The sequence below is a fragment of the Conger conger genome, chromosome 10, assembly GCF_963514075.1.
Source record: "Conger conger chromosome 10, fConCon1.1, whole genome shotgun sequence".
Classification (NCBI taxonomy): domain Eukaryota; kingdom Metazoa; phylum Chordata; class Actinopteri; order Anguilliformes; family Congridae; genus Conger; species Conger conger.
In genome coordinates this window covers 18,765,924-18,784,095 of record NC_083769.1, presented here as the reverse complement: position 1 = coordinate 18,784,095, position 18,172 = coordinate 18,765,924, and the positions used below count along the sequence as shown (strand labels likewise).

Sequence of the window (18,172 nt, the reverse complement as noted above, 5' to 3'; positions counted from 1 at the left end):
TCTCCCTCTCTCCCTCCCTCCCTCTCCCTCCCTCTCTCTCTCTCTCCCTCTCCCTCTCTCTTTCCTCTCTCTCTCTGTCTCTCTCACAGATGCTGTCCTTCATGCATGCTCAGTACACCCTGTTTCAGCAGGGCTATACCCTGCTGGAGGAGATCGATCCCTACATGAAGAAGCTGGCAGCAGAGGTGAGGGTTCTGCCTGCTCCTTCCTGTGTGCTTACAGCAGTGCAGTTCACACATAGCACATTATGCTGCTGTGGCAGACTAAGCCTTATATGTCACACAAGAGTACCCCCTGGATGAGAAGTACTTTCTCAGTGTACTGTAAAAAATGCACGATTGTAAAATGTACTATTTCAGTATAAAATGTAATTTGTCAGTGTAAGACAGGGATCAGGAACTCATGGTTCTCGAGGGCTGAGAACTGTACCACTAATTACCTGGGAGACAAGAAAATCACTGCTCCATCTCTATTTGAGGGGCAAGAGTTCATGATTCCTGGTGTAAAATGTACTCTGTCAGTGTAAAGTTTACTCTTTCAGTGTAGAATATACTCTATTGGTGTGAAATGTACTCTACATTTTTCACACGGTATGTTTTCAATAGCACAGCTGCAGGGCGGTTATGCAGAGTTAATTTCACAGCTAATCCAATTTCCCTTTCATGTCATCAAATGATTGAGTTGCTCAGGAGATGTTCTTCTCAGCGGAGACTGGAATGTGATTACATGTGGCATGTCACTCATTTGTACCATTAAATATTTACCATTTCACTCTGAGTGCTTTGCCCAAGAGCACGGTGCCTCTATCCCCTTTGGGAATTAAACCATCAACACTACAAGCCTAACTTGTTAACCAGTAGACCACATTGCTATCATGAGAATAAAAGGGTTTTACATCACATGGACCCCCCTCAGTTATGTCCTACCCATAGTCCTAATGCCTCCCAGTCTACTAGACACCCTGCTCAGAGCAGGGATACCCTCCTAGCATTTTTAAGGCACATTGTGGCTAGCTGTGAGAGGGGAATAATAGGTAGCCCTGCTTTAAATCCAGCTATGCCAGCTTGACCAGCTTGAAAACTGAGCTGGTCCTAAGCTGTTCTAGTTGGGTATCAGCTGGCCAGATACCAGCTATTTCAAAACACTGCTTGAGCTGGTCAAACCATGTCAAGCTGGGAGCTGGTCTAAACTGGTCATCCAGCTGAACCATGTTGAGCTGGGAGCTGATTTGAATTGGTCAATCAGCTAACGACTGTTTCAAAATCTAGCTTGAGCTGTTTTTTTTATCAGGGAAATGGATGGGTGGAAGGGTGTCTAGATTGACAATCACCAGATTTTAGCATCATTGAACCTTTATGGGAAGTTCTGGAACACATGATTTCCATCTCTTCCATCCCAATGGCCCAATAACCCCACTACGCACGATTCAGAACAGTGCTGTCCAATCGTGTGCCATGGAGGGCCAAGAGTAGGCAGGTTTTCAATCCAACCAATCACTACACCTGCTTATATTAACTGATATGACAGCATTCCAAGAAAGACTGAAGGGAAGTACTCATTGTGGTACAGGGTTTGGACCACAGAACCTAAGGTTGCTGTGGGCTCAATGCTAATACGCAGTAGCTCTCTGATATGATAGCTGGCCGTTTTAGTGTATGCTATTCACTCTGCCATGGGTACTTCTGGCTCTGATTGTCTCCCTCCCTCGCTCTCAGCTGGATCAGTTGGTGATAGACTCTGCTATGGAGAAGAGAGACATGGAACACAAGCATGCCACCATTCAGCAGAGGGTAAGAGATCCAAAGCCAGGTCCTCCAGCCCCCAGTGGGGCAGGCTCAGTCTATAACGGTTCAGTTCTTTAAAGTCATGCCATGGATTAGCATCTCTTCTACATTCTTATACACACAGGCACTGTTAGATATACAAATAGATAAGGGCCCATTGTGTCATCTCTGATGCTAACACACATCAAATTCTCCCTCTGCCCATTTTTAGGATAAAAACATTTGGACAAAAGTTTTTATTTTCTGTCGCTAGGATGATGATAAAGATGCTGAAAGTGAGAGACCCCACATCATTTTGAAACCACTTATTTTTAGCTGTGTTCATTCTGTCTAGTCCATCTTACTTCAGACATACACTGTAGGCAAGAGATCAGACAGACAACGCTGTTTCTCAGATGAAGCAATCCCTACTGCCGTCATCAATTAGGGTCAGGACTGACAGGAAACGCTTTTATTGTAAGGGGTTGAGTAAAATAGAAGTGACCCATTGGTGGAAACAGACCTTGACTTTGACGGCTATCCCACTGTAAAAAAAACAAAACGTATTGCTTCAACTTTAGAAAGTGTCTGGGCTGTCTGAACTTGTGAAGAGAAGTTGTTTACACTAATCTTGGAAAGGACCTCTATTAACTTGACACCCGACAACTTAAAACTTTAAGGCCTGTTAAGGTACATGACTGGGACCCAGAATTTTAGTGGTTCAGGCCCCGGTACAGCCACAATAAGATCCGCACAGCAGCTGGGCCCTTAACCCCACATTGCTCCAGGGGGATTGTCCCCTGCTTAGTCTAATCAACTGTAAGTTAATTTGGACAAAAGTGTCATATTACAAATTGTTATTATTTAATCAAAAGAAAAAGTGTATTTAGAGCAGGCACAGACATCAGCTCTGCAAGTGCCCCTCCCTCCTCCCTCCCTGCTAACTAACTTAAGTCACCTTCCACAAGCGTGAACAGACCAAGTCAATCTCTTTGTGTTTGACTTTCTCTCGGAGTGAGAAGAGGTAAGAGGGAGGTGAACTCAGTTTTAAATTTAAGAGCTCACAGTGGGAGGTGGGCTACCATAAAGGACCATTTTCCCTTGGCCTTCCCGAGTTGGCCATTACATTCAAACAATGAGCCAGAATGACCCAGAAAGATAAAGAATGACCAAGTCCTTTTGTAGCCCACACTGGAATTGGACTTTTACTCCACAGTCTAAATAACCAAAGAGTAACAATGCATCTTATTCTTTTAAAATAATAATAAACGGCATCACGGGGGTAAGGAATTAGCATCGGGTTAGTGTGCAAAAAGTAATCCAACCCATTGGATCAGGGATTCCACACTGGGAGAAAAGAGAACTGAAAAGATTCTGGAAAAGTCTGTATCTGTGCGGGTCATTAATGTGGTCTGTTTTTCTCTCTCATCCTATATTGCCCTGCCATGTTGCTGTCCTCCCTGCACAGACCCTCCTGCAGGTGAGTGTGTTATTCTGAAGCCAGCGCCTGCTTGGTTAGTAAATAGCCCTGTTTCTGGTGAGGAAGAGGACCTGAGTTTCTCTGTGACAGTATGGTATGACACAATCACCATTAGTACACAGTGTGCCTGAAACACTTGCTGCTGATTTATGGAGATTTTTCCTCCCGAAATAAACAATAGACAAATAATAAATCAATAAGGAAAAAAACTGAATAAGTGTGGAAATTTGTCCATAAATTGATTAATTCAGTTAAGTGCATTCATTACTATATACATTTAAATATATTTATTTGAAATAATTAAATGTATTTCTTAATTGAATAATGTATTATTATTATTAATTAATCTATTTATTATTTATTATTTCTTATCATGTATATATTTCCACATTAATTTAGTTAATCATTCTGTACTCAGACAGTAATTTAAGCCAGGGGCTTCAGATCAATCCTAGAAGGCCGCTGTGTCTGCTGGTTTTCAGTGTGTTTCGGCATTTATCTGCAGAAGCATTTTCCTGTATTAAGCCTGCATATATCTGTCAAAATGTTAAAATAATGCTGCTGTAATGTCTCAGAAATAACTTGTGTCCTGTATATGGATTTATGCGTTATGTGTTTTCGAGGGAACCGCAGTGTTAAATGTTACTTATTTGATGGTTAAAGCAAGAGTATATGATTGCGCGTTCCAAAATGGGGAACGGGCAATCTGTTGCAAGCTGTTGCTTCTGTTCACAATATTCCACGAACAAAAAATCCCTGTTTTGCTTCAGTTCGGATTAGATTCCGAAAAGTTGTTGAACTGTGGTAATAATTCCATAATTATTATTATAATTATGCCATAATTCTAGGGGTGGTTCTGCTGCCAAGGTTTGTTGTTTCCGTACTTGGTTTTAGTATGGTTATTGTTCGAATTGCAATATGAGTTTCTCTTTTTCAGATGGTAGAATTATTATCTGAGTCCAGTTCAGTAACTAGGACAGCAGTAGAACTGCTGAATGCAGCAAAACACTCACAGAAGTATGGGTCAGTGGAAACTCAAAGTGCCGCGTTGTCTCATTACTCATCAATAATGAGGGGTGTGATTTTCCCTGCCATTTCCTGGTACTGATTTCACATGCTAGTGTTTGGCTTTATTCCTGAGCATTATTTTACAGTCTCAACTGTCAGACCGTAGAGGCTCATCATGTCAGCCGTAGTAGTGTGCTGTAAAGGTTAGGGAACTAACCTTAGGGTTCCAGGTGTAGTTCCCAGGTAAAACACTGCCATTGTACCCTTGAGCAATGTATTTAACCTGAGTTAAAGTGGAAACTGTGAAATAAGATGTCAAGACATCTTTTGCATCACTCTGGATAAGAGCAACTGCTAAATGGCCGTAATGTAATGTAATGTTGTGCTATGGCATAACCTCTGCCTCTGAATCAGACTGTTAGGGTGGCCACAGAGCTTAATCCTGGACTAAATTTAGTTTTGTATGGAGAATCTCCTTTCAATCTCTATCTGCGATACTGAGTCTGAAAATCACATCTCAGTTAAATAAGCCGTGTAGGGTCTACCTGCCCAGTATGTACTCTACACTAAATACTAGTTTTCCCCCTTCTCTCAGTCTCCTCATTATCTTTCTTGTTATCTAGTTGTTGAACTTGTGAGGCCACGTAAAGTCTCTGTTGGATGTTTGCTCATTGACGTGTTAGCCTGAGCAACAGAAGCTGTGTGCCACCTCTGGAAAACAATCTGGCCCAAATTTCAACTAATTTGACGGTGATTGTATTCCAAAATTCCCTATACATAAGAGATCTTGTGAGACAGACATGCTCAGTGGAAAATGTAAGTAATTTACAGCTGTTGGGTAACATATAATTGAATGTCTAATTGAAGCCTGAGGCTAATTTTAAGTTGTCTGGGAAGTAAGTATAGTTTATTGAAGGGTTCATTTGGACGTAACAAGCACCGTCTCCTGGTCAGTGGCCCTTACAGGCAACTCTGTAAATCTCTGGCCAACCGTGCATTTTCACAGGGTTTGTCTAATGGAAATGCCTTGGTGGCTTTTGCATTACCTCAATATGGCTTTACATACTATTTTCCTGTAGCCTGATTCATTTTCACTAAAATTATTATTTCCAATAACAGATGGGTACTGAACCACATGCCAGTTCCCTGTCCATGCACTGCCTGTGAAATGTCCAGTCTTGATTCAACTCTACAGTCTCAGAAGAAAGGGTTTCAAAATGCTCCTCTGTGTCTACATAGAGGAACTCTACCTAGTTTAAGAGTTCCCTGACATGCGAAATGGTTCCATCTGGGAGCTTTTCACACCTACTGTAGAAGGTTCCATAACAAAGTATCAAGGGCTTTCAGAATCCTTTTTCGAAGTGTAATAGTGTTTATGAGTCAGGTATATCTCACAAAAGTTAAAACTGACTATTTAATCTGACACATTTCTGACACATTTCACTATGTGCAGAACTGTGTGGAAGTTAGCTCCTACGTGCTGTGCTCATACGGAACAGCACAGTGGTGGCCTGTGCTGTATCCTGTGTCTCCAGTCCACACGGTGAGCAGTGGTCCTGGTGAGGATAGAAGTATAACCCACAGCAGTTTAACCTGCCTTTCCAGTCTACTGCCTTTGTATCACACACGCGTACTAAAGCGTCAAGTGAAAGATTTGACGTGCCGTGCCCACCACGCTCAGGAACACGTGGAGCCGCGAGACGACACCCCCCTCTGTACGGCTCCGGGGCAGAAATAAAGTGCTCTCTCAGACAGCTAAACCTGCCACCGCCAGGCCGCCGCGACGCTCATTCATTTTTAACCCCAGTTTTAATGGAGGAGTACTGTCTCACACCTCCCTCTGCCTCACCCGCTCAGCATCACCACCACACCCTACACCTCAACTCAGACCTGAGTAGAACAAAGAGCTCCCCAACCCTGTGTGAAGCAGTCTGGCTCTTCTCGACTGTAGTACAGTACCAAAAATAGTTAGCCATGTCGAAATAACATTTTAAATGGTAAAATGGCACATAGCTACTGGACACAGGGGGGGCAGAGGTGAAGGAGGGTGTGGTCAGGAACAGGCTCCGGGCAAATGTAAAAAGTGAAACGGAACAAGGACTTAAGAAATACATAGAAAAGGAGACAAACTACGAAACAGGGGCATGGGATGAGACAGATAGGAAAACATGAAATGGAACACAGAACTCCGAAAATACATAAAACAGGGAAATCACAAGAACGGGCATGGGACATGACAAATTCAGCTGTGTGTGTGTATGTGTGTGTGTGTGTGTGTGTGTGTGTGTGTATGTCTGTCACAGCAAGCGAGTACCGAATGGACATCTGTCAGGGGCCAGCAGAGCTTTACGCTTCAGCAACATTTTGTACATCAGCACTACGGTGGTCTATTGGCAGCAGAAACATTCAGTAACTATTTTACAACCTTTTACAAGCTGATCGCCATTTTGCCTGCCCCACCAGAACTGCCAATTGCAGACCATAGTACCGCTGATTTGCTAAGCTGTGTCATTCAGCACTATAGGTTTCTGGCTCGTGTGTGTGTGTGTGTGTGTGTGTGTGTATATGTGTGTGTGACATAAAGATGTTCCACTGCCACTTCGAATTTACTCATTTATTCGTATCCTTTGGCTTTAAAACTTGTTGAGGGTGTAGGCCGTTAAAATGCCTCTACTGCAGAATTTGGATCTGACTTTTTGACTTGTCTCTTGCAACAACCAGCAGTTCAAATATAGAGACGCATTGTGCTCTAGGTATTTTATTTGTTTCCACAGAGATAGAGCGTTCCCATTTTTAATTTAGACTATAATAGAATCATGCTAAAAATACCTGCACTGCTGTAGTCTACGTTTTAATACTGACTCAATAGCTTTCTCTCCCCGTCAGTCCTTTATATCTGACTAACCATTGATAAGTCATTTGAATATGACGGCTTCTCATAATTACAAACCATATAACTCCAATGGCTTACTCATCACATAATCGTTAAACCAGTTGTGGCAAAGACGCCTGTGCTTTGAATTCATAACCATTCATAACAAAGTCTGCCAGTAAATTCAATATTCCGTTATAAGCCTCCATTATCTTATTGCCCCCATTAGTGTCATATATAAGACGTGTGTTTTATGTTACAGGTGAGAATTCAGTAAATATGGGAGTTTTCACGCACTTTCTGCATATAACATAACATCACATAACAGCACTTGAGATGAACTGTATGCTCTGATTTCTGTTGAGATATCAGGACCCACTTTAACAACCATGAAAGCATTAGCATGAATTATTAATAGTGGAAAAAAAGAATAAACCATTTTCTGTGTCTACTGTCCAACAACGCGACTAGAATATACAACGCAGAGCTTCTATCCTGGACTGCATTGCTCTTGCAGATGTAACATTTGGCTTATGTTGTATGTGGTCTTTGTTGGCATTTGTGATTGGCACTCCAGAGTAGAGCACCTCACTGGAGGATGATCTTGACCAATCACAGGACACCAGTGGGAGCTGGTGGGCAGTCCAGCTGCAAAGAGTCTCCCACTTTGCCTCTGTCAACAAAGGAGTTTGTGGAGTGAGGCACGTTTTAGGAGTACATTGCGTGCATAGTACTTACGTGCATACATTTGTATAGTTACACTAGTTATATATACACTCACCAAGCACTTTATTATGTGTTTATTAGACTTATTTTTCTACTTCTACTGCTTTAGCCTATCCACGTAGAGTTATGATGCATTGTGTGTTCAGGGATGCTCTTCTGCATACCACTGTTGTAATGTGTGGTTATTTGCGTTACTGTCACCTTCCTGTCAGCTTTGACCAGTCTGGCCATTCTCCTCTGATGTCTCTCATTAACAAGGCATTTCTGTCTGCAGAACTGCTGCTCACTGGATTTTTTGTTTGTTTTTTGCACCATTCTTTGCAAACTCTAGAGACTAGTGTGCGTGAAAATCCCAGGAGATCAGCAGTTTCTGAGATACTCAAACCACCATTCTGATGGTTGATGTGAACATTATCTGAAGCTCCTGACCCGTCTCTACATGATTGTATGCATTGCACTGCTGCCTCACAATTGGTTGATTAGATAATTGCATTGATAAGTAGGTGTAATAAAGTAAAAATGTTCCTAATAATCGGTGAGTATAGTTTAATACTTGACACAGTTTTCTATTTCTGCTTATATGTATATAAATATTTCTCATGCCAAGACCTTGGAGTGACAGAAATATGAATAAAAAGCAGTGGAACGATGTGGAAATTATGGCTTTTGTAGTTGGAACTTGTAAACAGAGCGTAGTTGTTTTTTTCGTCTAAAAATATTTGTTGTAGTTCAAACTATTTATACAAGTTCACAACTTGTGTTTCACAAATGGACAAAATATTTTTACGAGTTCACAACATTAAGCATTAAAAGACTCCATAGAGTAGAGGTGTGGCTGTCTGCAGTGCTGAGATTTGCTCGTTTTGTCCTTCTGTCTGTGGGAGGTGGGGCTGTTAACCCTGTTCAAACAGCTAAGCATTAAAAATCGATTGAGTCCCTTCTTCGGGTACCATTAAACAGGCAGTATGTTAAAATTTCCCATTTATTTTGTGTTTTGTTTGATGGTATTTCCATAAAGGGTCATGTGTGTTGTATTTATGCATTTGGTATTTAGAATTTTAGTAAGATATTCCATAGTACCGATATGAAGAGTATGGTATATACAATATGTGGGATATGTCCCTTGTGGAATAAAGACAATAGTGCTATTTCTGGTACATAGTTGCTGGATTGTGTAATACCCAAAAAATAGTTTATGATTCCAGATTCATCCAGAAGTGCTCGTTTTACTAGGGGAATGATAAATAATTCATTAGCATTCATTTGTTCTGTTTGGAGCCTTGCATCTATTAAAAATTGATGACACCTTTTTATGACGCCTTTTGTAGTTGGAGCTTGTAAACAGAGCATTTTTATTTTATTTTTTTCATCAAAAAATGAAACGTCACTGACAGATTATCTAGTTTCTACACTCAACTTTGCCTCTCTCTGCGTAATTTGTCGCAGTGTGTGCCTATCTCAAAGGGTGGGGGCTTATTTTGGATTTTTAAGGTAAGTTTGAAGTTGTGTAACTGAGCGGTGTAACTGCCTCGTGTCTGTCTCTGGTAAAGGAAATTGGCCGATAGACATTATTGTGCTGCAGTGTGATTTAACGCTCTTCGGGGGGTCGGGATCAAATCAAAAGCTCACCGCCTTGCGTGCTGCAATGAAGTTTGCTTGATTAACCAAGAATGGCGTTGAGGGCTGGTAGCCAGATGGACTCCCGCAATTCCTAAAGGGAAGTGTTTCTGCTTTGCATTGACCAATGGTGTGCTGCGCTTGAAACATCAGCGTGCAACTGGATGGGTGCAGTAAATTAGCGAAATAGCGGTGGTGTTAACGGAGGCTGGGTTTTTTATTCAGCTTCTCTCCAAGGTTAGCCGGGTTGAAGCGAATTCTCATGAAGTGCTACTTGCAGAACATAAAATGACAGCTGTATGATAATTAGCTGTAGAATAAGCTCAACTAAAAGCGTTAACTGCGGCGCAAGGCGGCAAGCAGGTGGTTGTCTTGGACGGAACGCACGTCAGGGAGGGCATTGACTCTGCTGCTGTGCAGTCTGGCTTCAGACGCGCCCCTGATACAGCATAGCACAGAAGGAATTTTGGACGCGTATATCCGATACCCTGGGAATGATATCTGCATGATAATTCGGTTGTAACGAGTTCGTTCCATTTTCACTGCCAGGATATGTTTTAAAATCTATGAAAGCTTCGAATTCTCTTGGAGGATATCGTTTTATGAACATGAAGATATTCGGCAGATATGACTACACACAGGTGGGTTGCTTGAACTTCTTGTATTTTCTGAAAAAAACCAAAACAAAAAAAAAACATTTAAACGGTAGGCTATAACTTATATATTTATGAGTAAGCTACAATTCACACTCAGACTAATTGAATAGACCGTTTGTTTCTCGCACATTCAAAACCGTATTCCTCGGTGATGAATGAATAGCTTGCAATTATGAGCTTAAATTCTTTCTATCTACTAGGCAACTTGTAATATTGTTCCAAAGCTAGTAGGCGCTTAGGCAGTGGAAATGTTTTTATTTTTTTAATGAATCAGATGAACTCATTTGTTGCATTTATGAAGTTGAGCCGTAGCTCCTAGACTCTGCCTGGCTAGGTTTGAGTGAACTGGTTTTCTGAATACTGCGGTGCTCATGGGACCAGTGAATTAAAGTAGGGTGTGTAATGAACATTGGAATTCAGATCATTCGCAGTATCAATTTGTTGTCGGTTACACAGTAAAATGTCATGTGTTAATTAAACTCTAACGTAGTAATACAGTCTCTAATATTATACTCAATTATATCTGAATATTTACTGTGTACCTGCGTAATGTCTGTAAAGACTATAACAAAATTAGGAATAAATACAGCTGCAAGCAGCAATGTCGGGGCCAAGCACCAAGGCTGAGCCATAGCTCATTAGGAGGCACTTTCATGGACTGAAAACCTAATCCAAATACCAGCCATACCATTTTTGGTGTTATGTTGGATGTAAAGGTACGTTGGTAGGCTAATTATTATTTGAAAATTGCAATTTTGAAGCGGTGCTGTAGCGCCACCTAGGGAGGTGATGGCATGACATAAACATGAGCTGCATGGCCCCCTTTTCACATTTGTGCATAAAAAAACATTGAATAGAGATTGGATTTAAAGGAGGTGTGGTCTATTATCAACAATTTATACATATTTCATTTTATTTAACACGGAGGTGTGCTTCTGAGGGCTCTTGGAGGGTATCATTCAGAGGTTTCCTGGTAAATCTCATACAAACGAGTATTTCATAAACCACGTGCCCTTACAGGCAATACAACACTGTGCCTGCTCCTCCACATTGTGCTTTTCTTTTATCCCCTGAAGTAGCAATGTTACAATCAATTTACATTTGTGGCTATACATGTATTCTGGGCATGGTCAGTCGTATATTAACATATCAAAATGTCCTTAATTTAATACAGCAATGTGCTGTAAATCAAGCCTAACTTGGTGGGAACTGGACAAACCTTGTCAGAGACGTATGAAAAGGATTGCTTTAAAGAAATGAAAAATGGCTGAAAAACCAACCTGGTGGACGTTATGGGTTCATATTATTTGTTCAGAATGAAGAGATAGAAATGTGGAATACATTTGGTGCATGTACGTGAAACGGGATGGCCATAATAACATTTTCAATGTTGCCATTTTGCACATGGTGCTGAAGTTATTTACATGGGTGCAATGCATATTACTATTATTATTATTATTATTATTATTATTATTATTATTATCATTATTATTGTGAGTTTTTGAGTATGGGAAAGGTGAAAGGTTCACGTTCATCGCTTCAGGTTACTAGCTCTCTGACATCATAAGTAGCTGTTAAGATTACCTGCCTACCCACAAGATGAATGACACATTGCCCCTGCCAGCATTTAGTGACGTGTCAAAGCTGAAGACCAGTCGCAGCCTGTTCTCCTGCGACCGTCACCACAGCAGTCAGGCCCTGTTGACAGTACTGACATTTTAATAATAATGAAAGTGCTCATGCTAATACTGGTAATAATGATGAGAAGACAAAGAAGGGAATGATGATGATAATCATGAAATTGCTAATAATAATGATAATATGGTAAATGGACTGCATTTATATAGTGCTTTTACCCAAAGTGCCTCTCCTTCACCCATTCACACACACACACACCAAAGGTGATAGGTTGCCATGCAAGGTACCAATCAGCATGTCCAGAGCAATTTGGAGTTGTCTTGCTCAGGGACACTTTAACACGCCCAGGGTGTCGACCTTCCAACTGTCCGACAACCACTCTTACCTCCTGAGCTAATGTCGCCCCATCATAATAATTATTACTGTTCTAAAAATAAATGTTTTATTTATGATGAGCTTTTAGATATGATGTGTACTTCCTGAACTTCAGTCACTCAGGACTGAGAAGCTCTCCTCCTGTGCATGCATACGTATGCAGAGATGTTTGAGGTCCTCAGGCACGAAAGTGTACCCTCCTTATCCATCGCTCATGGATATATAGATTTACGACTCTGCGGTCGAGCTACGGGGAGTTATCAATCTCGTGGAGGGAAGGACAGAAGGGCAGAGCTGTGATTGGCTGTGATGTATGAGTCCTGGCCCAGGCACCGGCTGAGCTAAAAGGCTCTTTCACCGCGGCACTTTGTAGGGGGGCTTGTTACGCAATGCAAGGAAACCGGGGAGAATTCATGGGGGTGGGAATAAGCGGCCGGCTACCACATGCTGCGGCTCAATGAAGACCGTTTGGACGTGGTGTACTTTTCGGTAATGAAGACCCCCCCCCCTCCCAGAACGCACACAGAGATGAGTCATACCATAAAAGGAGGATGCAAATAGGTTTGTACTTTTTAGCCTTTTGCTCAAATGAATCGTGTGAAAAAGTGAAAGGTAATCAGACAGTGAGAATAATGAAGCAGACAGCGAGGAGAATGTGGCTGGATTCGGGCGATTATGCAACCGCCTGTGTCATAGAGGACACCGCGTCTGCTGGGGCTTCTGGAAAAAGAGTTCAATGAATCAGCCTGCAAAAGTGCCTTTCTGAAAAGTCTGGTGTGAGTGTGTGTGTGTGTGTGTGTGTGTCTGTCTGTCTTCCCTACTTTACCAACTGTCAGTATTGCGCAGTGTGCCAGACCGTGGAAAAGCACTCCTGTCAGAATATAAATGGCTTTGGCTTTTGTCAGGTAGGCATGTCTGCACAGGTAGAGTAGGTCAGCTAGAGTGCATTCTCTTTTGGACTGTTTGCCCAGAGGTTTGTGTGTCAGCGGATTTGAGAAACGGCACAGACTAAAAGCCGAGCGCACTCTCCTTCAGGCTGATCAGTGAGGCCACGCCCGCCGCCTGACTCACTCAGTTAACTGTGACGTCACTGCGGGGATGTGTGGTCAGACAGAAATTAATGGCCTTCTGCCACACTGAACTGTAGTTCATCTGCTGGAAGAGTGTGAATGTGCCCCTGTCCTTGTGGCACTTCTGTAGTGTCCCTTTTCTGTCTGTCATTTGGGGAACAGATTGGATTTTTTTTTTTTCTTGCGCCTGTTTTTGGTCTGCGTGCCAATCTCTCCTTTTGATTATTTAATTATTCAGTAATGAAGAGCAGAGATTGGTGCAAAATCTACTTTGTCTGACATTGATAGAATTATGAATGCTGGCTGAAGAGAGGGCACGGATGATTGGATAAGACATTTTTACTGAGGTGTGATGGGAAAAAGAAGCAGTGCTGGCGTATATTTGCAACTTGCTAATTTAGCCTTGTGTAAACAGCAGCCCGCACAGAAATGTGCTATACCAGTAGGACAGTGCCTCTGCTTCTGGAGTGTAGTGGTGTGTGGAAAAGCCTAAACGCTCTGATGCTTGTGAACGGCACGCTAGGCACGATAGGGGCTCAAGGATGTTCATGTGCACAGGAAGCTTAAGGACATTTCCATAGTAACAGACATTCCAACTACCAGATATTTGTGTGATTAAGTTCTATACAGCTACATAATAGGGACTGATATAAGCTTCTATAACCATCAGGAGTTAATACCCCTGTCGGTCTCTTATGTAGCTCTTCTTTACCGTGCAGATATAGTGCATGTGTAAGGTTGGTTCCCATGGAATTGGCCATAAACAAGCCGAAGGCAAATGGTGGCATACATGTTTTGAGTGTCAGAGCAGAGAGGACTGACCTTGTCACTCCCCCTGTGTGCCTCCCCAGGACTTCTCCTACGAAGAGACGAAGGCGGACTTCAACGTGGACGCCCCCAACGGCGTGGTGATGGAGGGATACCTGTTCAAGAGAGCCAGCAATGCCTTCAAGACGTGGAACAGGTGGGGCCCGAACCGCCCAAGGAGGGGACAGCGCCACAAGTGGGCTGTGGGGCAGATCACACCTTTGGGGGGTTATTAGTGAGGATCACACCAGGGCAGGGCTTCATTTATCAACCAAGCTTAGGGTGATTTTCACACTGTGTGATTGCCTGTGTGTTGTAGACAGCTTTGCAGAATACCAAATTTGTCACACACACAAAGGCTTATGGATTTGGGGGAGTGGTCAAATTCTAAAATGTATGTATGCCAAGTTTGTTAAATGAGGTTCCTCCACAGATTGAAGTCCAATGCGTGAAATCCGGAAGATAAATGCTAGAAAAGACCTGTGTCTTGGTATTTAGTAGTTTTGGAATGTGACCATAAAGAAAATTGAATAACATGCTCTGTGTACTAGCAAGGGCAGCAAATGGGTGATGCAGTCTATTTCAGAAAAAAAGGGCTTTTCTGTTTGGATCGACGGGGCCACCCAAGCCAACAGCATACCGGAGATCCATGCTGAACGCTCAGTACAGGCTGTTGATCCCGTAGATACCCACGTCTCCCCCGTAGGCTATTCTGTAATTGATTCTGACCCGGCTTGTCTGTAAAATAAATTGCCCAGCCCACCCCTCCCCTCACTGCCCCTTAAAAGAAGTGATGTGAACTCGGCACAGCGTGTAATGAATTCCCTCATGGGAAGAGCGGGATCTCCTGGGATAAGTCCTTTTCCAGCAGCTCTTTGGCTGAGGGGGCCGCCGTGGCATTATGTCTGCTCGAGAGGCGGCACATGCCTTAGCGAGGATATCCATCTAACGTCCATCTTTTATTAATCTCTCCTTCTCTTGCAGGCGGTGGTTCTCCATACAGAATAGCCAGCTGGTGTATCAGAAGAAGCTAAAGGCGAGTGCTGCTCTCTCCTGTTGCACACGGGGAGAAAATAGGGTAGTTACACGGGTCTGAGAAGTGCAGGTCAGGAAGAGGAGTGTCAGTTATAATGCAGACAGTAAGGGCTGATGCAGGGTTACATGTGCATTGAGATCCCATATGGCATCAGAAATGCAGCCAGAGAACGTTCTGGAAAGGGTAAGGAATGGAGGCACTTAAATCTGCTATCCCGACTACTCTCGATTAGCCTAGTGTGTGTGAATATGTGTGCATGCCTGGGTTTATTCATGTATGATATCCATAATATCAGTGAACAGGAGTTTACTGAAGAGGGATGCATTAGTGGCACCATAGAGATACGATCCCCCTGTGCTTCAAATATAATATATGTGTATGCCTGTGTGTGTTTGGGCAGGTGAATGCCTGTGCCTGTGCATGTGTATGTGGGTGTGTATTTGTGTATATTTGTGTTTGTGTATCTGCAAGTCCAGCTGGATTTAACAAAATGTCACTCAACAACAAAAATAGGGCAGGTTCAGGATCGGTAGTTTGCAGTGAGATGGTGATGATGTCATTGGGTGTGGCCATGCGTGAGTGACACTCCTGACCTGCCTATCACAGGACTCGCTGACAGTGGTGGTGGAGGACCTACGGCTCTGCTCGGTCAAGCCCTGTGAAGACATCGAGAGGAGGTTCTGCTTCGAGGTCGTGTCCCCCACCAAGTACGTCTCACACTGTCACTGCCTCAAAAATAACTCTTATTCAATTATAATATTCAATAAAAAATAAATGAGCTATTTTTTTTTTATTCTCCCTGAAGTCATTTTGAGTTGATGCTTTTTCTTTCTTAATATGAATAAAGAAAGGTTATCAAAAATGTATCAGCAGTATGTAATATTAACAAGAGGAAAATAAATTACATTGGACAGTAATCTGACAAAAGAACGTAACTTTGCTTATGGATTCTAGAGAAGTTTGACATGTTGGTAATCCTGCTCAGTGTCCAAATGAACAATGCCATGGTCTCCCTCCATACGGCACCATTGAAATGTCGCCTTAAACCTAGAAACCCACACAGAATTAATATGATATCAAAGTGACGTAAACATGTTCAAATCACAGCTGCAGGTTTTTCAGCTTTGTATTTTAATTGTTCTGCTTGTGTGCCAGAGGTTCTACATTTTACATCATGTTAAATTACAGCCAGAAAGAGGAAAGGGGAAGAGGTAAATAATAATGGGTAATGAGTACTGTGTGCCTCATAGAGCTGGTAGGTGAGTAATGTCTGTCAGGGGGGTATCGGTAGAAATGAGCAAATCATAAATTCCACACAAGTGTCAGGAAGTATTTTTTTTTAGCTGTCAATGCATGGAATAGCTTGCCAGATCATGCAGTTGAGGCCCTCAAGATATTTAAAAGGGGAGTTATTTATTTTTAAAATATTATCTCAGTATGTTTTCAGCTGCTCCAGACAGCTTGTGTGTGATGAATATTGTAGAAACTTACAGAAGTTTTTGATGAATGGCTGGCTGTATAATGGCCAGTCTAGCTGCTCCGGTTTAAAAAAATATTTGGTTGGAAATATATTCTCTGGCATAAGCCATAGCCACAGCCAGAAAAATGTATGTTTATAATTGTGAATAACACTATAAAATTAACATGTCTGTTCAGCAGGTTGAGACCAATAATCAGTTTAAGGCGGAGGTGTTTGCCTCCTCAGTTTTCAGCGCAGCACTGCCTGTTCGTGATCTGTCCTTATGATGTTATGTATGTGATGTAGAAGGGTATTAGTGATGTGGCTTGTCCTGGCCGTGCCCACAGGAGCTGCATGCTGCAGGCTGAGTCGGAGAGGCTGCGTCAGGCCTGGATTCAGGCTGTGCAGGCCAGCATCGCCTCTGCCTACAGAGAGAGCCCCGACAGCTACAGCATCCAGGTCAGTTACCCGCCAACACAGACAGACATAGGGGCCACAGACTCGCTAGCCTGTTGAGATTGGTCACTGTGGTAATTTATGGTTGAAAGTGTTGACTCTATGTCAGTCAGATAATCAACAACATTGCTCAGGCTACTAATGTTCTCAATCATAAGTACTTGCATTAGTGTGAATTAGACGAGTTCAGGGAACTTTGTGTTTCACGCCCGAAGCACCAAACCTGACTGTTCCTCTGTGCGTCCGTGTGTGTATGCCCGTGTGTGTCTGTGTGTCTGTGTGTGTGTATGTGCGCGTACACGTCTCATCAGCGTCTGGATCGGACAGCTTCTCCGTCCACCAGCAGCATCGACTCGGCCAGCGAGCCGCGGGAACGGAGTGGCCGTGGGGAGAGCCACCTGCAGCGCATCCAGAACATTCCGGGAAACGACCAGTGCTGCGACTGCGGCCAGGCAGACCCACGCTGGGCCAGCATCAACCTGGGCATCCTGCTCTGCATCGAGTGCTCTGGCATCCATAGGTAAACCTGGGCATCCTGCTGTGCATCGAGTGCTCCGGCATCCACAGGTAAACCTGGGCATGCTGCTCTGCATCGAGTGCTCCGGCATCCACAGGTAAACCTGGGCATGCTGCTCTGCATCGAGTGCTCCGGCATCCACAGGTAAACCTGGGAATGCTGCTCTGCATCGAGTGCTCCGGTATCCACAGGTAAACCTGGGCATCCTGCTTTGCATCGAGTGCTCCGGTATCCACAGGTAAACCTGGGCATCCTGCTTTGCATCGAGTGCTCTGGCATCGACAGGTAAACCTGGGCATCCTGCTCTGCATCAAGTGCTCTGGCATCCACAGATAAACCTGGAATAATAATGGTGCCAACACACACTGCAGTCTCACTGGCATTTAGCTCTGAGAGCATTGACTTAGAGAGCTGTGGCTGACTGGAGCACTAAGCTGGCTGATCCCTCTCCTCTGAGAGAATATCAAAGCTTGTTTACCAGGTGGTCAGTAGCAGCCACGGCTTGGACCAAGGGCAGCATCACACGGTCTGCCCACGGCACGTTCAGCTGCCGTTACCTGACCGCAGAGAGGCGCTAATGACATGGGTGATGGTCACTGGATCATTGACCCGCTTAAAGATGAAGGACATCGCCGTCCTCCCACTGCACACATTATGAAAAATTATTCAGAAAAGGCAGTGGTCTGGAACGC

The 18,172-nt window shown here is 43.2% G+C and overlaps 1 protein-coding gene across 1 annotated transcript in view; it reads left to right on the top strand.

Annotated features, from left to right (window-relative positions):
- LOC133138547 (arf-GAP with coiled-coil, ANK repeat and PH domain-containing protein 3-like) overlaps nucleotides 1–18,172 on the top strand; it is a 94,778-nt gene that overhangs the window by 59,493 nt on the left and 17,113 nt on the right. The window contains exons 8-15 of the mRNA XM_061257395.1: nucleotides 90–185; nucleotides 1,716–1,790; nucleotides 3,232–3,243; nucleotides 14,057–14,169; nucleotides 14,997–15,048; nucleotides 15,655–15,755; nucleotides 16,855–16,966; nucleotides 17,275–17,483. Of these exons, the coding sequence (XP_061113379.1) occupies nucleotides 90–185; nucleotides 1,716–1,790; nucleotides 3,232–3,243; nucleotides 14,057–14,169; nucleotides 14,997–15,048; nucleotides 15,655–15,755; nucleotides 16,855–16,966; nucleotides 17,275–17,483 (770 nt within the window). The remainder of the gene's footprint in view (nucleotides 1–89; nucleotides 186–1,715; nucleotides 1,791–3,231; nucleotides 3,244–14,056; nucleotides 14,170–14,996; nucleotides 15,049–15,654; nucleotides 15,756–16,854; nucleotides 16,967–17,274; nucleotides 17,484–18,172) is intronic.